Source organism: Rhamphochromis longiceps, linkage group LG18 (genome assembly GCF_057381845.1).
Source record: "Rhamphochromis longiceps isolate RC_006_pf linkage group LG18, R_longiceps_female_GT1.1, whole genome shotgun sequence".
In the NCBI taxonomy this organism is placed as follows: Eukaryota; Metazoa; Chordata; class Actinopteri; order Cichliformes; family Cichlidae; genus Rhamphochromis; species Rhamphochromis longiceps.
Genome location: NC_140574.1, coordinates 24,694,895 through 24,716,356, shown reverse-complemented (window position 1 = coordinate 24,716,356; position 21,462 = coordinate 24,694,895). Strand labels below are relative to the sequence as shown.

Below are 21,462 nucleotides of genomic sequence, written 5' to 3'. Positions count from 1 at the left end.
CCACCCACCCACATTCACACGAAAAGGCCCTCAAGCAGAGGCACTCCCTGCAGGGCAAACACTGAGGCCCGCTGAGCACAAAGACTGGGTAAATAGCTGTCCTCTGCAGGCCCACTCTGCTGAGGCAGAGACAAATGCAGGGAGGTTCCCTGGTCTATGCCAAAGTACTATTAATAGTAGCAACCAACAAGGCAACAAAGCGCACAGCTGAGGTGCCTGACATGCAGGAATGTACCATCAGATAAGAAAGATGAGCTCAGCAACAACAGGAGAAAAGGTAGACCCGCCAGGATCATAAAATTCTGGAATATTTGGGACTTACTGATGAATCAAAGATGTCAAAACAAGCGTTTAGAGATGTCAAAACTGAACTTTGTTTGATTCCTTCAATATGCCTGAAGCAGTTTTCACACATATCATCTCTATCTGCCAAATTATGTAAGTTTCCCTCCTTGGTAGAGCCAGGCACCACTTCAAATGAGGCCGCAAGCAGGTGGCAGTTTGAGCAGAGGGCACGACAAATCCAAGTGTGTCTAACGAGTGTGTCCACATCATCCATCATTGTGAGCTATGGCGATGAACTTGTTCAGTATTGTTAAAGGGAATTACAGCATGACACTGTTTGTACACCTACAGTTAAACCCCATGCAAGCAAAACACACACATTTCCAGGCCATACAAACACAAACACACACGCAGGCACTGAATTACTGCAAAAAGTGATTGCATGTATTTGAACTACCGCAAATGGCTTGTTGACCTATAATTTCAAGCCATTTTGAGCAAGAAAGATCATTCCGATTACAAGGTAACAGCTGGAATAAATATTTGGCGACATCAATTTCATATACCCTTTATTTATGCAGGTAAAATAAGTGTCATTGACATTAAAATGTCTTTTTTTAAGAGAGATCTGGCCGAGAGGGAAGCAGAAATTGCAACTAACAGTTCTATCGAGGTATTGGACTGGATTGATTGTAATGTAGGTTATAGAGATACTTGCAAAACAGGTCATTTCTTTATTTTATATATAATCCCTTCTTAATTCCTGTTGACTGCAGTCTACTTAGCAATATAAGCAAAGGTATTACACATAGAAAACACAGAGAAGCATTGGAAATCACTTTTTGGGAGACAGAGGGGAGAGAGAAGAGTGCTGTCATGTGAAGGAGACTCGGAGTATATTTTTGTATTCTCTCCAACGTTTCTCTGGTCTCTTCTGGAGGCACAGGTCACTGCCCCTGTCGCCCATTTGTCCTTTCTTTATCCAAAAGGTGACTCTCTTTTCTTGGGCTTCTTCCCACATTTAAATTTGTTTTCACTTTTCAAGTGGGAACTCCTCTCTTCCAATACTCTGATTTTAAAGCCCCCAGGCCACACCTGTGAGAGAGAGAGAGAGCACAATGAAGCTGGGAGAGCAGCAAAACAGCAGATTGCACAGCACCCCGTTTCCACATTAGCTCAACAAGTGTACACACGGCGCTGATAAATCTCCAGTAATTACCGCCTCATCCCAGCATTTCAAAGCTGCATTCCTGCAGGCGTCCACCAGATTTGTTGTATCATTGTTCATACAAACAAATCATAAAGCAAAGCGTCGGCATGTGGCTTGATTGGGGCTGCTATCAAATCAATCAATAGTCAAACGTCTATGCACACAAGGTCTTGTTTATTGCTTTGGATAATCAAGAATCGGGCCAGGAAATACTACTAATAATATATATTTATTTTCCTCTGAGAATAAAATATCCATTAAAATATATACATATACATCTTTCCATCCATAATCCAATACGTATCAACTTTCAGCTGATCTAGAATGAGCCACAGCAGAGGACAAGTTCAGATGCCGACGGGAAAGGAAGACACATCCATCTGCATTACAGGAGCATGACAGGCCCTGTAGGTGTGTCCGATCCACAGACAAAGGTAAACGACACTGTGTGGGAATGTTCATCTCAGCTGACCCGGCATTAGCTAAACAGAGCAGGGGAAGAGAGAAACGGGTGTCTGAATGGGTGTTTTCACCCTCTCCAACTTTCTTTTTACGAGGAGTTTGAATTTCAGGCTCAGAGGTCGTGGCCTCTCTGTTCCAAGCCTTCAGAGAGGAGGTGGGGCCAGGGGGAACCTGTCGCTCAGAATAAAAAGTCCGTCGGCTGAAGAGGTGCAGGCCTGCTCATACCCTGTCTACCGGACCAGCGAAAGCAGCCGCCTCCAGCCAGCCGGGCCGGCCAGCTGCCTCGGGGAGATCCCAGGTGGCAAATATTCCCCTTGCTGCAGGGAGGGAGAGAGCACTCGACCCCACCCTTGTGGACGTCTGGAAATTTGTCGAGTCAGGGTAGCTCGAGTTCTGCGGTTGCGGTGACCAGTGAGACGTGACTTGTGTGTGTGTGTGTGTGTGTGTGTAAGGGGGGGCAAGTTTCTGGCACCCCATTAACAGCAGGATGGGATGGGACGCTGTGGAGGCGCTTTAAGGGCCCTCGGCGTCTTGTCTTCCTTCACCTCACAGCTGTGGTTTATGATCACGTTTGTAGGGAAGTGAAAGTTTGTGTGCGGCAGCTGAATAGTACCGTGTATTCATTGTGTGTCTCAAATGAGTCCCTCGTGACTTCCAGTGAAATTTGATCCCTGTTAGCAACGAGCAGGTGAAGAGGGAGAAGTGAACAGTGCAGCAGAGCACAACATGGGAAACGAGTAACAGAGGGAGCGAGATAAACACACAAGAGAAAAAGGAGTGAATTAGAGAGGAAGCCTGGTCGCTGGAGGATTGAAAAATGATTTCCCCTGGCTCTGCAGGTTGGAGATACAGAGCACAGATCAGCGGAGGAAATCCCCTTCTCCGCACTGCTCCATCCCATCCCTCCTTCATCTCCACTGGGTTTCCTGCACTCTGTATCCCCTGAAACGGGAGGAGGCAGACGGTGTTCCAACCTGCTGCACATTTCATGAGGACTGCTCCACTATCAGCATGCCAGACTAAGACACCGAGGGCCACGCCGCAGACATATTTGAGCCCAGAGCTGGCACTTTGTGATAAAAGCTAGATTAAAAGCAGAAGGTGGACCAACCACATCAAATTAATTTCCTGCACAAACAATCAGTTTGGACACTCATGCATGTCTCCAATAAGGTCATTTACAATAAAATGAAAAGACCACACGCACAAAGTTCCATTACAAACCTTTTTATTAGGTAACAGAAAGCCTTTTGTAACTGTGTGTGTGTGTGTGCGCGCGCGCGCGCGCGTGTGTAAAAAAAAGAATTAACACGTTCAATCACTTTGACCTCCTGTTAATGCTTCAAAATTAAAGATTTATAAATACCACGAACAACAAAAGCAAATACATTCTGCTTTATTTTGAACAGATTAGAAGAAAAGAAAAAAGGCAATTTGGACGTAACACATGTGAACTTATCCAGCATTCGTTTAAAAATTAAAATTAAAAACCTAAAAAGTAAGACAGAAATGGGCTCCTTTCCAATTAAGGATCTGCTTAGACTCGTAGCTTTGAAGACTATACTAGTAGTTTTCTGTGTTTTAGGGTTCAAACAGCAAATATTTGATTTTTTTTTTTTAAATCATAGTTTTCAAATGATTTAATGTAAGTAGCCATCTTGTTTATTAAAGTACAATATATACATCATTTCCCCCTAAAACACAAAACACAAAACAGTATAGGGCTTCAACTTGACCTTGGATTGTATACAATGTACATACAGTACATACATGAAGTGGACCGGTCCCAAACCCCAGGAATGAGACCTGTCCTGACCCGGAGCTGGAGCTGCGCCTACATACCGGAATCAGCTGCCTTTGTTCTCTTTCACAGCAGTCACACTCCTCGCTACAGCTTCCAGGTGATGAGGTGTAAGGCACTGACAGTGCCTCATGATAGTGCAATGCTCAGATGTTCCCTGTACCTTTTGCTCTCAGACAAAGGCCCAAACGGGGCCCAGTTTTCCAAAAAAGAAAAAAGTATCCATTTTCAAACCCAGGAGAACCATTCCGAAAGGAACTGTGCATGGCGTGACGATGCACGACCCTGGCAGCGTGTGGAAACTAATGAGCATGAAGGAAACAAAAATAGCAATGCATCACGCGCGTGTGTGTATGTGTATACAATCTACACTTCCAATAGAAGAGTTAAAAAGACAGAAAACTGGAGAAAACCCTATTCACAAAAAAAGTAAAATAAACCCTGCTTTGGTAAAGCAGTTTTTAAAATGCACCATCACTATATAAAGCTGATTATCGCATTCATATAATATGATGAACATATGCATCTTCTCGCTCTCCCTCACTGTTTGAAGGAGATTGCGCGCGCGTGTGTGTGTGTGTGTGTGTGTGTGTGTGTGAGAGAGATCACGAATATGTTCAATGTTAAAATACAGAGAAGCCTGCAACAGGATCTCCATGTGAGAAGTGCAAAGGCCTCAGCAGCACATTAATTTCAAACTGAAGGTGGCATTTATCACCTGTGGAACTTTTTTTCCTTTCTTTCTTAACGCCCGCTGTCACAGAAGGTCACATGTGTTGTGTTAACAAACGCTGCATAAAACAAAGAAAATGAAGAGGTGCAGACATTTAACACCCATCCAGTTTAAAGCAGATTCAGTCGCACGGTTACTTCTGCCACAAGCCTAGATGATGCTGCAGTCTCTGGGGAAGCACATGGTGCTGAAGTTTAAAGCACAAATGCAAACTTTTGTTTAGAACAGAAAGCAGGCCTGCCTGTGACCAAAACACTGGGACTTTGGAACAAAATAAATAAACAAAAAACAATAATATATATTCCACAATCTAAGAGTTCACCATTTAGTGAAGAACAAAACCTCTGCAGCAACAGGAGAATGGAAAAGGGATGCCATAAAACACCCTGGATCACTTTATGTCTCATGAACAAAGATAGGATTAAGTAAGAGGAGACTGCAGTGTCTTACTTTCTCGCTTACAGGTGGTCAACTTTAAAAACTACAAAAGATAGCATCTTTATTGAAAAAAAGAAGATGTAGAGTTTTGAAATACCTCACATAAACTTCAATTTTAAATACCTCAAAGAGCTTCAGTCTTCATTAATATTTAGCTTTTTGGTGGCTTCTTACCTGATGCAAACAGCATGAGGAGCCGCAAGCTTATATTAGTGTGTCAAAGCAACACCAGTCTTTGTGACAGGTGGGGGGTGTCAGGGATCATCTGGTGGAGCACGTGTTAGTTTTTAAGTCAGGACAGAATGGGGGGAAAAAAATGAATGAATGAAGTAGTGACAGACGAGGATCAGGGCAGCTGCTGCAGCGCTTTAAAAAGCACAGTAAAAATTATTTTTGATATTTACAATGAGGAACAAGAATACATTCAGGCAGCAGAAGGAGAGGGGGGTGGCCTCTTCTCTCTACGAGGTACATTTGGCACTGCTAATATTCAACCATCCCCACACATTCTAATAGTCCTTCTCCATCCCTTTGTCTTCTGTCTCTTCACCAGACTGACCGGAACATCAAGCTAAACTCTGACTTCTGTGGGTCATAAAGTGTCACCTCTGCTCTTACTGTTCATTCATGTAATACTCGGGGCTTTGAAGTGGTAAACACTGCAGTGTGGGGCCGGCGGAGCGTTCCTGCGAATGTCTTTTGAAAAGACGCAAAACTATGCAGATCCAGTGCTCCCCCCATGCTCGTTTCCCCCCGCTTCAATCAGCAAGAGTCTTTGGTTCAGAAGGCACGTGTGTGCGCGCGTCTCTCCACAGAATCCCTCCTGTATTTTATTCTTTTTTAAATATCCTTTGATATAAAAACCCCGGCAGTGTGCAGGCCACCCGGACTCGAGGTTTTTTTTTTTCCTTCTTCAAAAAGTCAATCCATTTCCCAGCTTCCTGCTAGTAGTCTTTTGGGAATGGCGGAGGGAGACTGTGGGCGGGTGTAAACTTAGATACCATTGGTCAGATCTTTGATGACGTTTGCCTTCACCAGCTTACGAAGGAACTCCTTTTCCTTGGATATGTTGTGTGTCCATGACTGCAGGATAATCAAAGGAAAGGACATGTTCAGAAAGATACAACATCACAGATGAAACACGAGGATAAGTGGTGGGAGGAGGCATATTAAACAGCACATTTTCCAACAGTGCCAGACAAAACTGTATGTTAAGTTTAGGGTTACTATATCCCCAGTGTCTATACATGTGGGTGTTCAAGTGTACAACAATGGAGCATGTGTTAAGCCATGGTGGTCAGTCTTCTGTCCTGCTGTGCTATAAGAATTCAGTCCAGTGGGATAGTTAGGGATAAAAGGAGAGGGAATATATAGAGAAAGGAGGCACAGGGTGGAGGAAGAGACCTATGAGAGAGAATGAAAAAAAAGTGGAGAGCTTCAAGACTCTCTTATAAGGTCTGGCTGTGTGTCTGTCTGGGTCAAGCCTCCTACAATTACATGATGGGAAACGCCACAGCCTGAAAGAACAATAACCTGCAGTTTTCGCAGAAGTCAACAGCAAAATTACAATGACATTTAAAATACAATAACAACAATAACAACCTGCTGGCAACCACTGGTTGGGAGAGAAAAGCGTGTATTCCGCGACCAGTTGGCAAATATTTACTTAAGGTTACGTGCAATCGCTATCATTAAAAAGGTCCACCATGAAAAGCTCCTTCCAGCTGCTTTGGTCGCTAGCAGATTTGGTTGCCAGTAATTTGTGAATATTTGCACACAAGTTGGCGTTTTTCATGTAAACTACTCAGAGGTAGCGAAACTGAAAAGTGCACCTTGTGGGGTCGTCATCTAATATGGAATCCAGCATGTAAGCACTCGAGACAGTTTGCTCTATTTGCTTTTAGCTTCCACTCTGGCTGGTTTTATGGTGTTTCATTAGCTTTAATGACGATCCGCTGTGGTGACCCCTATAGGAAGCAGCTAAAAGACGAGGAGGAGCAGGGTAGAAAAAAACCCCAATGCCTTCCCAGCTTCACTAAAAGTCTGTCCGTATCCACTTTGCACACATGACACGGGACAGACAGGGCAACATATGCATTGGTTGCAATCATGTCTTTGGGTAACTTCCAAATAATAACTGTAAGACTTTATTCCTCTTCGACTTCTTTCTTTAGTGAAACTCCACATGACAAAAATGTTAAAGTTGCGACCATAAAATCAAAACTGGAAGATGAGCAGAAAGATGCCAATGGCTCCACAGCCTCAGGTCATCATTCTCTGTGGGTTTTCACAGTCATTTCATCAACTATTGATCCGATCAGTTTAAATTAGATCATTTCCAAGCACAGCTTTGAGATGACAAAAATGAGGATGCATAGATAGACATGTATTGTGGATTTTAATCCTCCACCCAGACAGTTAAAGAACAGGCCTAAGTTCTAAAGTTCCAGAAAAATCAAAACCTCAGGCGCTGGTTAAGCTTTCCAAACAACAGAGATAAAAAAAAATGAAAGGCTAAAAACATTAACATTAATTAGCCATGTATGGCTGATGATGACAATGCTGATGAAGATGATGACAATAAATGCCAAAGGTTTACTGGGAGTTTAGACAAAGGTTATCATCATACTGAGCTCATGGTTTACACATGTCAGCGCAGGGGTGACATCTCTGATTCAGCTCGGTTTCAGTGTAAACACAGAGATCCAGACGTGATGGAGCAGAGAGAGCTCCGTCATGAGGACGTTTAGAAAACGATCGTTTAAGTGACTGATGAAAAACCGTTCCCACTTCAATCTAAAAATTTAGTTCGACGATTTTCATTTTTCATCTTTCATGAATTTATGTTTTAATTTATCAGGAAGTTTCACCAATCTTTCATTTTGTTTATGGTTTAATATACGTACGGGTTTGTTTCCCTTTTTTTTCCCCCAGACATTTTCTCTGGTTTCCACTAATCTGTGCTCTTAATCTTTCATGAAAGCAGCTCTGACTTAATTTTCCAAGTCAAATGGGACGTAAAGTTACAGACAGGTGACAAATTAAGAGAATTGCCTGAGCTCTTAAACCTCAGTATCGAGGTGGCCGTTACTCTCTTGTGGCCATGTGGCTGGCATGCTTTTCCTCTTTGAAGCATCACTCCACAACAAGCTGTTTAGTGATTGCTTTCATCTTACAATGTAGCATTTCCTGATTCTGATGGGCGTAGTCTACATCCATCTGAAGGGCACGAGGGGTCACTGAATGGTTTAAAAAGTATTGAAATACTGTGTATTGCATACTATGGCATTTACACATCTTAACTATAGAAGATATTGGATCAGTGAAGGGATATTTTTTGGAAAGTTAATCCTTTCACAAAACATCCAGAGACTTTGAGCTGATGGCGCAGTTATCAGACAAAATGTTCCTGACACCTCTGCAGCTTTAACAGTCCCTTGTAATCTTAAATATTTGTAGAACAACCATTAGCTAACTGCAAAGAGCTGTTTAGCACTCCGGAGCACCTCCAAGCATTTTTTCTTCCCATAAGCTCATAACGGTTATAATTTTGGCTTTAAAGAAGAAAAAAAATGGGAGAAGTTGAACCCCAAAAGAATTCTTGGACTAATATTACCATAAGTCCAAACAGTGACTGCTTTGTAGTGAATGTATTTTGGCTGTAGGCCAGTTCACGTCCCCCTCGCACTCCTTCACAGGAGTGGTGGTCCCTCCTAATCAAAGTCTACAGTTGTTACTTTGGTTATTCTACTGTGGCCAAAGGGTAAGGAGCAGCTAGAATATATTGTTCTCATTAGGAATGAGCCCACGTCGTTCCGCATTTCATTTAAAGAAATCTTAAAGAGTGCCTCCAATGCTGGATTACCCTGTAGTGAAATAAGTGCTGATGTGCGAACGCTCACCTCTTTAATGGCGGACATCTTGACAGACTCGTAGTAGTGCAGAGGTGCGTAGGGCTTGTTCATGTCGTAACCAAAACCAGCCACCGCCACCTCGTCGCAGTTGTGCAGTGCCATTGTTATAGCAACAGTCCCCAAAGTTGGAATGTTCTGTGGCAGAAACACAGGTGTGGGCAACACACACACACACACACACACACACACACACACACACACACACACAGGTATGACAAAAGAAAATCTACCCAATTATTATTATAATTTTCTCATTGCATCTGACACAGATGTATTCTACCACTCTCGATCTGCTTCCCTCCCTCCGTCTTCGGTACTTCTGTCTTTGTTCTACTTCACTGCTGCTAACTGACTCTGAACACTTGGTGATTAACTATTACCTTTGAGATGTGATGCCTGTAAACCCCTGCTACGACACGCTGAGCTACAGGGTTGAAGCTGTGCTTCCTAACCGCCCTGGGGTGCCAGAGATCTGGGATTTGGGGGGGTAGGTAAAAGGGCCTCTGTGTGTTTGATTGTGTGTGAGGATGTTGCAGAACAACAGAGGGTGTGTGTGTGTGTGTGTGTGTGTGTGGGGGGGGGGGGGGGGGGGGGGGAATGCAGGGTGCAGAAGAAAGCAGAGGGAGGGAGGCCCTATTTAAATCATTACCCTGATTTGCAGCCCTCAGGGTAGGTGGAGCTGAACCAGCAGCTGGCCAACCCCCCACTGCATGTTCTAATAAGAGATTATTTTACACACATGCAGCCACACACACTCAACATAAACACCAGTATAACAAATAGTCCTCCTCATTAATTTCCATGTACATAAACATACACTGTGATGGTCAGAGGAGAAACGGTAAAGTGTTTCTAGGGAAAGAATGTGCCAAATCATACAACTCTGCAGCCAGACAGCCCTGCAAACACCCAGACACAAACACAAACGTGCACACAGATCATCATGCACTCGCTCTCTTACGCACAAACACACACATATATAATGTGATGCCCACATGTTCAACACATGTTGCAGAGCTGAGTTCATGCAGGGGTGTTCTTGGTGGCCCCCAGAGGGTGGTGTTAGGGTGATACACTCCTCATGTCCCCTCCAATTCCCCCTATCCCCCCTTTACTTGCCAAGTGTACACAGACACATACACACACACACTATATACACTTGCACACCAGTATTTAATTTCAAACAGTCTGATGTTTAGTTTGTAATTTTTCTGCTCTGCAATCGATTTGATAGCCACCAATTTAAATTTCATCACTTTACTTCTTAAACAAAATATTCTCTGGTTAAAGGGATGACACGGCAGAGGGATCCACCCTGGCGCCGGGTTACAGCGAGTATTCACTAGTTTTTAATGTACCGAAGTAAAATGCAGTGAAAGATCGGAACGCTTTAGATCCGTGGCTCCCTAATCGCAGCTCCTGTTCCAAGAATGAACTCTGCTCATAACTTACAGCAAAATAAGCCCCTAAATGGCTCCAGAATCAGCAGATTATATAACATGTGTATATTTTCTTCAATTAGTTACTTAAAAAAGAAAAAGGAAAAAGACTCTTGTGTAAGCAGGGCGCAGACGAGTGGGACTGTAATTATTCTGCATTTCATTTGGAAACACAGTCCAATCCCCTCCCCATTCTTTCTGGATATCGAGCTCTCATTCTCTTACAAAAACAGATGAACGTCTCATCTATGCATACAAAGTCGATATCTGATGTAGCCTACGTAACTGGCCGACGCCGTTGCCAGCATTTATCCTTGTCTGGACTGCACAGTTACATTTCAAGGGGGGTGCACATCAGGTTACACCACTGGACACAGTGCAGGTTTTTTTTTGTTTGTTTGTTTGTTTGTTTTTTAAGAAGGGTGTGCAGTTACAACATACCTACAGTGAAGGTTTAAAACAAAAGTAAAGTTCCACTGTTACTTACTCCTTTGCCCATTAGGCCATTGTTGAATGGCAGGCCAATGAACTGGAAGGCAGCCTCCTGGATGAAGTAGGGGTTGAGGATTCTCATCTCTGTCGGCTCCCGAGGCACAGACTGAGCCACAGACTTCCAAAAGCCATCTGTGCCCCTCTGAAAAGTAAAAAGATGGAGGACAGCAGAAAAAGGTCAGTTTGTGTATGGTAAAGAATTTATTTTACACTGTCAGATTAGAGACATGTCACAGAGGCACAAATGGGGAAAAAACAAAAACTAAAGGTTTCAATTGATGGCATTGGTGATAGGCAACTAAAATTTACCAACCAAACATCAACAAAAGATTATCCTCCTTAAACAAAGAAGCAAACCAGAAGCCAGGCTCCGTCTACCACTGATTGGGGAAATTACTTCTGGACCTTTAATGAATGAAGGGGAGGTTGGGGGTTGCTGTTTGCAGGACACCAGCAATTTTGACCCATCAGAAGGAAAGTCTAGCAGTTTGTGAGAGATGCAGTTGCCCTAGAGTGGTAACGAGAGGCTGCACTAAAGTCCTCATCAAAGTTTTAGAAGATTTAGATAAGACAATAGTGCGACACACAGTTGAACCTTTAAGGCTTTAGTGCCATTTTCCTTCTGAGAAAGAATACTTCATAATCTAAGTGAACACCAAATAAGGAGAATGATTATAGGTGCTGATAATAGTGCTGCCGTGTTAATATGCACCGACTCTGGAGCAAAACTGCTCCATTACCGTGCGGAGACTTTCTGTTTCCTACAATTTTCTCAGGCTTCTGGAAATATCAATATTAGTGAAATAATTGATTTTGACAAAAAATCTTTTGTAGACCCACTTTTGTCTGAAGTCAGACACCCTGCTGGGAACCTATCCATACTCAACATCTCTGGGTAAATATTGCATTAGAAAGAAAATCACAAAATCACACCTTGACCCGAGGGTGTTCCGAGAGACCTCGGGTCTTTTTACACAAGGCAATCTTCATCAGTCGCAAGCACAACCCGTCAGACATGCTAGTAACACCACCTGAATAAAATTATGCAACTCTAATGAAAGGCACTTGCCCAACTTGGTCCTTCCAGAACAGCCGACTGATATTAATAAACTGAGACAGACAAAAAGCTCCCCCTTGGAGAAGTTTATACATAATGCAAGTGAATCCTGAGTCCTAGCTTCCTTTACTGCATTCAATTCAAATGTTACACTAAATTAACAAGTAACAAATTAACAGTGTGTGATTGACTTGTCTCCTCAGATCCATGAAGCCAATGTGAATCACCTGTTCAAACAGTCAAACACTCGCCTGGCTGCCTTTGATACAGCAATGTGTGTGTGTGTGTGTGTTGGCAGAGGCAGTAGCAACAAGTCTGATGGCTTTGTGGGTTCAACAGTGGCGGCTCTTTTTGAACGCAGGCCCAGCTCTGTGCCCTCGGCAAGCCGCGACAGGAACAGCAGCTCATCTCTCCTGTCAACACAGCTTGTGTTTGCCAGAAATCTATTTAGCCGAGCTGTTTGGATGTGTGCAGGTCTGTGTATGCTGAATAAAGAGTGATGCATTTTTTTCTTTATTCTAGGAAGGAGAGCAGCTAATAACACACACACACACACACACACACACACACACGTCACAGGGTGGGGATCTCTTTGAAGATCAGACAAGTACAGGTGGTTTTGAGAAATGTATGAGCAATTAGTATGTAAGGATTTGGGATTGTTAGGAAGGATGGGAACGGTGGGTATGTTTATGAGTTCAGGAATGTGGGAAGCTGCTCACAACCCTGTTTTCCAAAACGCTGTAACACTTTGTAACATGTAAACAAAAAACAGACAGCAATGATTTACTTGATCCCAAACTTTGAGAAGGAAAGATATGGTGGATTTCAAAATGCTGTGAAAACTTGGTGAGCAAATGGTTTAGAAAAAAAAAAAAACAACAAAACAAAACATAAAACTACAAATGTTTTAGTGATCATAAAAAATATTCAGAGAATTCAGTGGCATTCCTGTGCACAAGAACAAGACTGAAAACAAGTCATGAATGGCTGTGATGTTCAGCCTCGGGCTGCACTGCATTAAAACCAGACAGTTCTGTACAGAGTCAACGCACAGGCTCAGGAACACATCACAGGAGCAGGAAATAAATGTTAAAATACCAAAAGAAAATTATTAATTCCACAGACTTCCTTGTACCTGAGAGATAATTTAAGGTGAATTAAGGGGAAGTGGAAAACTGATCTATTTTTATGGCCAACTTGCGCTTCTACAGAGGCACATTTAGGGCTTGAACATTATATACAGTTTACCAAACCACATCCTGCATGTACTACATTAATATGGCTTTGTAGCAAAATAATCTTGGTGCTTAACTAGCTAGCGTGCAGTAAACACCTGCCACCCACTGGAAACATTTGGTACATTACAAATGAAACATATGCGAGAAGGACGACAAACCGCTGAGCAGAATGAGAAAGAACTTCACTTTCAAACAATAAGCCCTGTTTTGGATGTGTCATTGAAGGTTAAACACACAGCAAAGAACAATGAACATCAAAATGACATAAGATAGGTATCCAGTAAATAAAGAGTAAAAGAAACTGCTTTAAAGCAGCACTGAAAAGGCTGCACTTCCAGCGATGAGTAGCGTACAATCTGTACTTAAAGCTCCTACAAATAGCCTTAAGGGAACAGGATGTGACTCCCACTGTGGACTAACTGCTAACCTCTGTGTGAGCACGCATTTGTTTCTCAAAACAAAGCGCTGTAACTTTGCCCTAGACACGATAGGAAGCTACGGAAAGAGTCTTTCACACCACTTGCTAATGACGGACGCACACATGCTCAAAGGTGAACACACGTGTACTGCATTGGCTGGCTGGGCTGTCACTGAGCTGTGTTCAAAGAGGAAATGACTGTTTCCGTTCTCCTGTGACAGCTTTATGGTTAAATTGGTTTAGATTATTAGATTTAAGTGTGTGCACAAGGCAGTGCGCTCCAATAAAGCACCTGTTAAAACAAACCTGAACTGGGTGAGTTAATTATTTGCAATGCAAGGAGATAGATCCTAGAGGGGGTCAACATTACTTAGTTACAAAAACTTAAAAATCAGCTTAGTGCCAGTCAACCGTGTTGAGGAAAAGATGATACAACTCCTTGCCGTCTTGTCAGAAGGTGGATCTCAAAGCATAACGAGCCTGAACTGAGCGCAGATGAGCAGAAATGATGAGTTCACAGATTCAACAATTCTCCAAATAACAGGAACAGCAAGCTTATACTTGCTTATACAGCTACATCAAAGCACAGCATACAGCTCGGGCTGGCTTAACCTCAAACTCTGAATTACACACATTTGTCCACTACAGCCAACATTCATGGCATTTCTTGAGAGCTAATTATAAACATTGTTTACCACACAGTGCAGAGAGCTGGAAATGCAGTTCTAAATGTATGCACTGTGTGAGACAATCCCCAGCACTATATCAATGCAGTGATGTTGCGATAATATCTGTGCAATACTGATTTTTCTGTGCTGAGGATGAAGAGGATGTACCAACAGAGCAGTAAGGCTGTTGAGATTAGAAAAGGACTATTATTGATTCCTCGGAAACCACAAACAAAAGCATGTACGATTAAAGTAGATGGCAGAGTACAGGTAACTTGTCAGCTTGAGCTGAAGCCTTACAAAGGCTAAGTGTATTTGTTTTGTGATTTCAAAGCTGCTGGAAAAAATCACAATTACATAAACCATTAAAGAAGAAGAAAAAAAAAAAAAAGGGATCTTGAATCAGAGGATTAAAGCGTGCCACAGGATGAGGAGAAGTCCTACTGTAAGCCTAAAGATGGAAAGGATCAAACAAATGGAAAAAGTGAAGCAAAAAGGAATGGTACAAGGAAAAAGGTCGTTAACAACAGAGCTAAAAATCTCGAAAAAGGTAACTAAGATCATGTGCTGGTGAGATACCTAAATTAGACTGTCCATAAACATAATGGTATGTATCCTGTGTCCTTGCATAAAAAGGCTCAAATAAGCAACAGCTTTGGTTTAGAGCCTTGCATTGAGAGTTTTTAGCGTGCTTTGGTTTCATTGTGGTTTCCAGCCCAAACCAAAACTGAACTCACCTTAAAACTAAAGTGGTCCGCTGTGTTAAGTGAAACAGCCAGCTCAGTCTATAGCTTCTGGGGGTCCGAGCAAAAAGTGCAGACACACGGAACAACAATGAAATATGGGGGATAAAGGGAAAAAGGTTTCACATTTGCAGGATTACTACAAGTGGCTTTAAATGCCTTCAGCGTAAACCATCTGCCACAAGCAGTGAAACCAAACAATCTCGTCACCAGAAGCGGTTTTCAGTTTTAGCTTACATGTGACTACTCTTCAGATTGATCTCAGAGTATTGCTTCAATAGCAACGAATGGCCTTACTTCCCTGATTGACAACCGTAACACTTTTTGGAGTTTTTCAATCCTGTAAACTTACCGAGCGAGAATGTGGTTGCGTTTGATGTTTGTGCCGTGGAGCTGCACGGCTCAGACGAGGTGGACCGAATTTCCGGAGGGCCGACTTAAAGCAATTTTGAAAACGAAACGGCAGCCCCAAACTGCGAACAATCACAATTACAGCTGCCTGGAGGTCATTAGCACTGTGTACATGTCAGGTCTCTGAGTTTACAAGTGGTAGTGTCTTACCACTTAAGTGCTCCTCTGAAGAGGAGCCATTTGTGCAAGAATGTCTGAATGGAGGGAGGTAGCAGTAAAACTTGGAGGTGCGCAGCAGGGGATTACAGTTACTAAAGGTCCACTTATAATATTCCCCCTCTTTGTTTTTAGGAGGGAATCTGAAGCGGTCCCCGATTTGTGTTTTTTGTTTTCTTGACACATACCACAACCTCTCCTCCCATTGAGGTCACAGTGATTGATCGATTCCTGGTCTCTCTGAGGTTATTCGGTATGGGAAGCACAAATCTTCAAACTTCCACGATTGCAAAGATGAAAATCGTGCCAATGCTTCACCGCTTCACAACACTACAACCTTTAAAACCAGCAGGTGCAGCAAAGTCTCTGGGAAATAACAGGTGACGTGTTGAAAGATCACAAGCAGTGTCACAAGGATCTGCTTGTATCTCATTATATATATAAAAAAAACAACAACAACAACAACAACAACAAATGAATAAAAAAACTAAACAAAAACACAACAACACAAACATTGGTTCTTTTGGTGACCTTTTGACAATTAATAGGTCGCCTTAAACTCTCATAAATACATCATTAATCAACATCCACTCTATTGGAACACAGCACCAAAGGAACCCAGTGTACAGGTCCCAGTGTAAATCACAGCAGGCTATGTAGGTGAAGCACTTCTGAAACACAACACTCGTGGCAATCAGTGACATCCGGACACCACGTTAGTCACTTGGTTCACGTTCAGAATCCATGTTTACAAGTATGTAAATGTTTATGAATGCATGTATGCATGCAACTGGGGGATTCTCCACAGATGTTTGGGCTTAAAAGAAGAGCCATATACCTTCCTGCAGTTCATCCACAGTGAAAGGGTTGCAATAAACTTTTTTGGGATAAAATGACAAGTATGTAAACCCAAAAATCTGGGCACCACACGGGGTGACACAGCTCACTGGCTCACACCAGTATTCCAGCCATCGGGAATTTACATTTAAATTTCTCAATAATGTGGAGACCCTTGCCATTCTAGAGACTCGATATTTTAGCTACACTCGATTTTTTTGGCATTACCAAAAGACAGAAATATTGGCTACACTATAGTATTTTGTTACTTTGGAATAAGAACCCCTGGCGGCATTTCTATTAAAGGAGAAGTACTTTCTTCGACAAATTGTCTGCATCCATCATTTATCTCTCTGCCCTGCAGCCAGCAGCGAAAGCTCCTGTAAACAAACAGGAGAGATAGAACACCGACACTCCACCTTCAAACCCCGTGTTTACCACCGGCTGTATATCTTTCACTGGATCTGTTTAAAAATATCCCCACATATACAAACACATGCAGGCTGTGTGTGCATGAACTGTGAGTGCACACTGTGCATGAAGGAGAAAAAAAAAATTTGCAAATTAGACCCAGGAGAGAAAAAAAAACTATATCAGCAATCGTGGAAATCGCGTTTGAGCACATGTGTAAACAGCATGTAATGTGGCAATCAACCAGCCTGTTGCCGTTGTGGGGTCCAATTTTAAGGCAGAGTGAGAAAGTTAGCTTGTAATCAGGTAGACAATGAGGGATAAGGGAAATTGGAAGCTTTGTGATGCTTTGGGACTGTGTATGTATTAAAAAGGACAGGCACAATTAGGAAGAAGGATTAGATGTGATCACGACTGGATTTCTTTGCGTGAGTCTGCGTGTTTGTGGAAGTGTCCGAAACTCTAAATAACAGATTGGGAAACTGTCTTGCTAATTTGTATTCTGGCCAGCTTTCCAAGACTGCACTCTAGGCTCATGAAAATCTGCAATAAATGAAGGATAGTCCGGCACATTTACCACCGGCTAGATGAGTCATTCGGAACTGCGCAAGTGTGTACCACCCACTAACCTTTCAGGGAAAAAAAAAAAAATTACACTTGCTTTCATAACCACAGAAGGCAAGTAAAAAAGGTTTTTCATCCCTTCCAGCTCCAAGTATGCAGGTTACACAAAGAAATTCCCGGCTGTGAAAGTTCCCGAAGGACAACTGTCCAGAGTTACATTATGTTACCCTCTAGCACGAACAAAATGGATCGAGTAAAGGGGTGCAGGGGGGGGGGGGGCTTGCTGCTACATGATGAGGATTTCCTGCAAATAGTTCTTTACCAAAAGTATGATTGTTTTATTCCATTAAATACCTGTTTGTGTGGTAAGAAGTAAAGGAAAATAGTTTTAAAATAATGAGCACGCATATATTTAAAAAAAATTCATTATTACAATTATTTTTTTTAGGAACGTTTTTCCTGAGATCACGGGAGGTGAAATCAAACGTGCAGATAAAAACATCTTGGTGTTTACTCTGCATTTTTCCTGCTGCTAGTGAATGAGATACAATGAAGACAGGATATCAGTCTTTTGACGGGTTTCTTTCATGTTGCTGCCAAGGCAGAAAATCCAACAGCAAACAGATATTGCTCTCCTAGTAACACAAGCAGCTTCATGCTTCACTAAAGGTATATGCTGCATCTTCTTACCAAATAGTTTAATGTGAGCAAACAAATTAAATGCCTGTGTGATGCATTTTTAAATAAGCACATAAAAGCTCGCTGCAGACAGTTCATTTATCATTTAAACCAACGTGACGTGCTACTTATTATACACAACTTTCGAAACTAGTGTCAAATTAAAGCATTCCCTAAACACATCGGCTTACAGTCATAACAACACCTACCACCACTGAGACTTTACCGGGGAGCAACGGTCAGCACTAATGAGGAAGGCAGCCCATTTAACATCTGGACCAAAGCAGTTTAAACCGACAGATTGCACAACTGACCGACTCTGCTATTCTAGGACTGTAGACTCTTAGCAACAAGCCTGAACAGTTAGAGGGGCTTTTTTTTTGGATTGTAATTCTATAAACCACCTCACTACACTGATATCCATTAATGGATTACTTTTACACTGAAAGAGTTTCAAGGGCACAAGCTGCCAAAATAAAAATGGAGCAAACTGTTTAGAATAGCAGTACAGATGAATTGCATTCGATTTCCTGCCATATAAATAGCGTGTCCCATTATGTTCCTGTTTTCTGGAGGTCAAACATGGGTGTCTGCACATGTGTCAGTTTTATTCTGCCATGCTGTCATCGAGCCTCAAAACAGAAGACACTGATGATATTTCTGTTTCCTGATAATTAACGCATGAGTTGCATTCCTCCTTCCTCAGCAGATCAAAGAGGACTGAGTCAGACGCCGGGGGCCAGATCAATTATCCAGGCAGCCATTTTCACTGTCCTCTCCATCTGACACGCCACAAAAATCTGGGCACTATCAAAGGCTGACGACGCCATAAGTCAGCCAAGAAAGCAGTTTTATTTTATTTTACCGTCAACTTCCACTACTCACTCTTTCCTCAGCTGTTAACCCTTTACTCCATTTGACATTATCCTTTCCACCTATCCATTTTCTTTTGTCCTTTAACCAAAATTCACACTACTACTTTGTTTCAGTTTGTTATGCCATACCCTAACTGTATTGTCCATTCCCACCCACCCACCCACCCTTATTCTGTTTTTTCCCCACTTGTGACTTTCTATTTTGACAAAAGCCACCTTGTAAAAATTCCAGCTGGGATACGGTCTCTGAAATTCACTCGGCTGTGTCAGAAAATAAAGCAGGTTTCCCAAATCCTGTGTTTTCTGATGAGACTTTTTTTCCAAAACAAAACAAAACAACAAAAATAAATGATTATTCTGCCTGCTTAAAAATACACTCCCTACTCTGATTTTTAATAAAATTACAAATGTGAGTTTTACAACACCAACATTAACAACAACAAAAAACCAAAACCCACACAAACAAACATCTGCTTTAAATTCAACACACCTCCCCACGCAGGAGACCTCTGTGTGCACCTTTGCACCACTTCCTGTGTTCACAGTTTGATTGCTCACTGGAAATCCAAATATGACCACCTGCATGTGCTCTTTTTAGATTTCACCACAGACAAACATCAACTTCTGTGTCAAACTGATGCAGCTTTCATGTCGAGGATGATCACTGGAGCCAGACACTAAAGCTACGACCTGAACACCAAACTGTAGTTTAGAGAAAGCACACAGAGTCCAAACCCAAAGGTCAGTAGTGTGACCAGAAGCATGCTAACCACTCACACCTCTGTATGTCTGTCCTTTCTCACAAATCCATTTAAATTTTACTTATTCAGCGCCAAAATCTCAACAACAGTTGCCTCAAGACGCTTTGTATTGTAAGGTAAAGACCCTACAATAAAAGAGAATAGAACCCCCAAAGTGAGACCAGGCAGGGAGACACGATAAAAGGCACACTGTGGAAGAAAGCCATGGATTAATAATAACTAATGACTATTTTCAAAGTGGTGTATAAGCACCACTTTGGAAATTCCAAGTGGAAGTGTTGCTGTTTTGGCAACTGAAATTTCAGTGTGCATGCAAGTGGCCAGGGAGCGATTCAAACCTAGGAAGAGTGCTCGAAGTGATGCAACGGTGCACAGAATGGCCTTAAAGGGGAAATCGTCCAAATTTAAAATCAAGTCAAGTTATTGCCCTTTATGGGTGAATTTGTGACCTCCACTCACAGAAGGAGGGAGGACTGGTTTTGCTTAACACTGCATATGTTGAGCTTTATAGAAGCACTCAGCAATAATGTAAATCCATAAAGATATAAAACATGCTACAACTTAAAAAAAAAAAAAAAAAAAAAAGGGGGGGGGGGGGGAAGGGGGAAAAAAAAAAAAAGGAAAAGAAAGGGAGGCTCTAGTATGTTCCCTTAAATACTTTGAGGCAGGCCCTTTGACCTTAAGCTAAGTGGATTCAAAATAATCCCAGTCAAAGATATATTATAGACTGCTCAACAAGAACAGAATGAAAGTGCCAAGAGAGCTTTTTTCTAACAAAAGGACAAAACGAGAAGAGGAGGTATTAAAAGACTGCCATGTTCGGTAATACTTTCATAGATAACGTAGACACAATTGGGCCATTCAGTCTGACCCTGTGAGATTAATAGGGCAACTCATAACCTGTCAATTAACTGTGCCAATACTAATATTCCATGGGACATGTGATAGGCTTGTTACATGGCAAAGCAAAGGGAAAAAATAAGGTCATTTTTCCTTGAATGTCCTTTCCACATTAAGCATTTAAATCAAATTCAAATTTTATTTGTCACGTACACAGTCATACACAGTACGATATGTAGTGAAATGCTTGGACAACTGCTCGTGACCTAAAGAAAACAAAAAAGGAAAGGCTATGAATAAGATAGGAAATAAATATGAAAAATTAAAAAGGGTAAATTTAACTAGGAAGGAATAAAATATAAATTAAGGTTAAAAATGAAATAACTGTACAACACAAATTAGAATGAAGGGTAAATTTAACTGGGAAGAATAAGATAAAATATATAAATTAAAGTTGAAAATAAAATAACTGTACAACAAAATACACAATACACAATATAGAACTATATAAGAATGTATGAAGAAATCTAAATCTAAATAAATATATACACAATAACAGCAGCTGTACAAGTATTAACCGACAATGAAGAATATATCATTCATCTAAAACATTCCTAATATTAATTTAGTATATGGCATAGTTCTGTGTATTCTTATTTATTCTTTTACAAAGTGGTTTAGATTTCCACAGAAGGTAATCAGGAGGATGTGATTATAGATTATACTGCTCTGATATAGATGTTCAAAGGAGGACAAAATTGTTGCGCAATAATTCAGCTGAGTGCTGATCAAACCAACAAATACAGAGTGAGGAATGTAAGTTCATACATTCTTATATAGTTCTATATTGTGTATTTGGTTGTACAGTTATTTTATTTTCAACTTTAATTTATATATTTTATCTTATTCTTTCCCAGTTAAATTTACCCTTCATTCTAATTTTTGTTGTACAGTTATTTCATTTTTAACCTTAATTTATATTTTATTCCTTCCTAGTTAAATTTACCCTTTTTAATTTTTCATATTTA

At 41.5% G+C, this 21,462-nt stretch overlaps 1 protein-coding gene across 6 annotated transcripts in view; it reads right to left on the bottom strand.

Annotated features, from left to right (window-relative positions):
* Nucleotides 1-3,536: 3,536 nt before the first annotated feature.
* The window catches only part of st3gal3b (ST3 beta-galactoside alpha-2,3-sialyltransferase 3b), a 39,243-nt gene continuing 21,317 nt past the window's right edge, over nucleotides 3,537-21,462 (bottom strand). For all 6 annotated transcript variants that reach the window (XM_085390419.1, XM_085390417.1, XM_085390420.1 and 3 more), the window contains 3 exons: nucleotides 10,770-10,916; nucleotides 8,832-8,978; nucleotides 3,537-6,012 (listed from right to left, as the gene is read on the bottom strand). In XM_085390419.1, coding sequence (XP_085246545.1) covers nucleotides 5,923-6,012; nucleotides 8,832-8,978; nucleotides 10,770-10,916 — 384 coding nt within the window. In that variant the 3' untranslated portion in view covers nucleotides 3,537-5,922. The remainder of the gene's footprint in view (nucleotides 6,013-8,831; nucleotides 8,979-10,769; nucleotides 10,917-21,462) is intronic.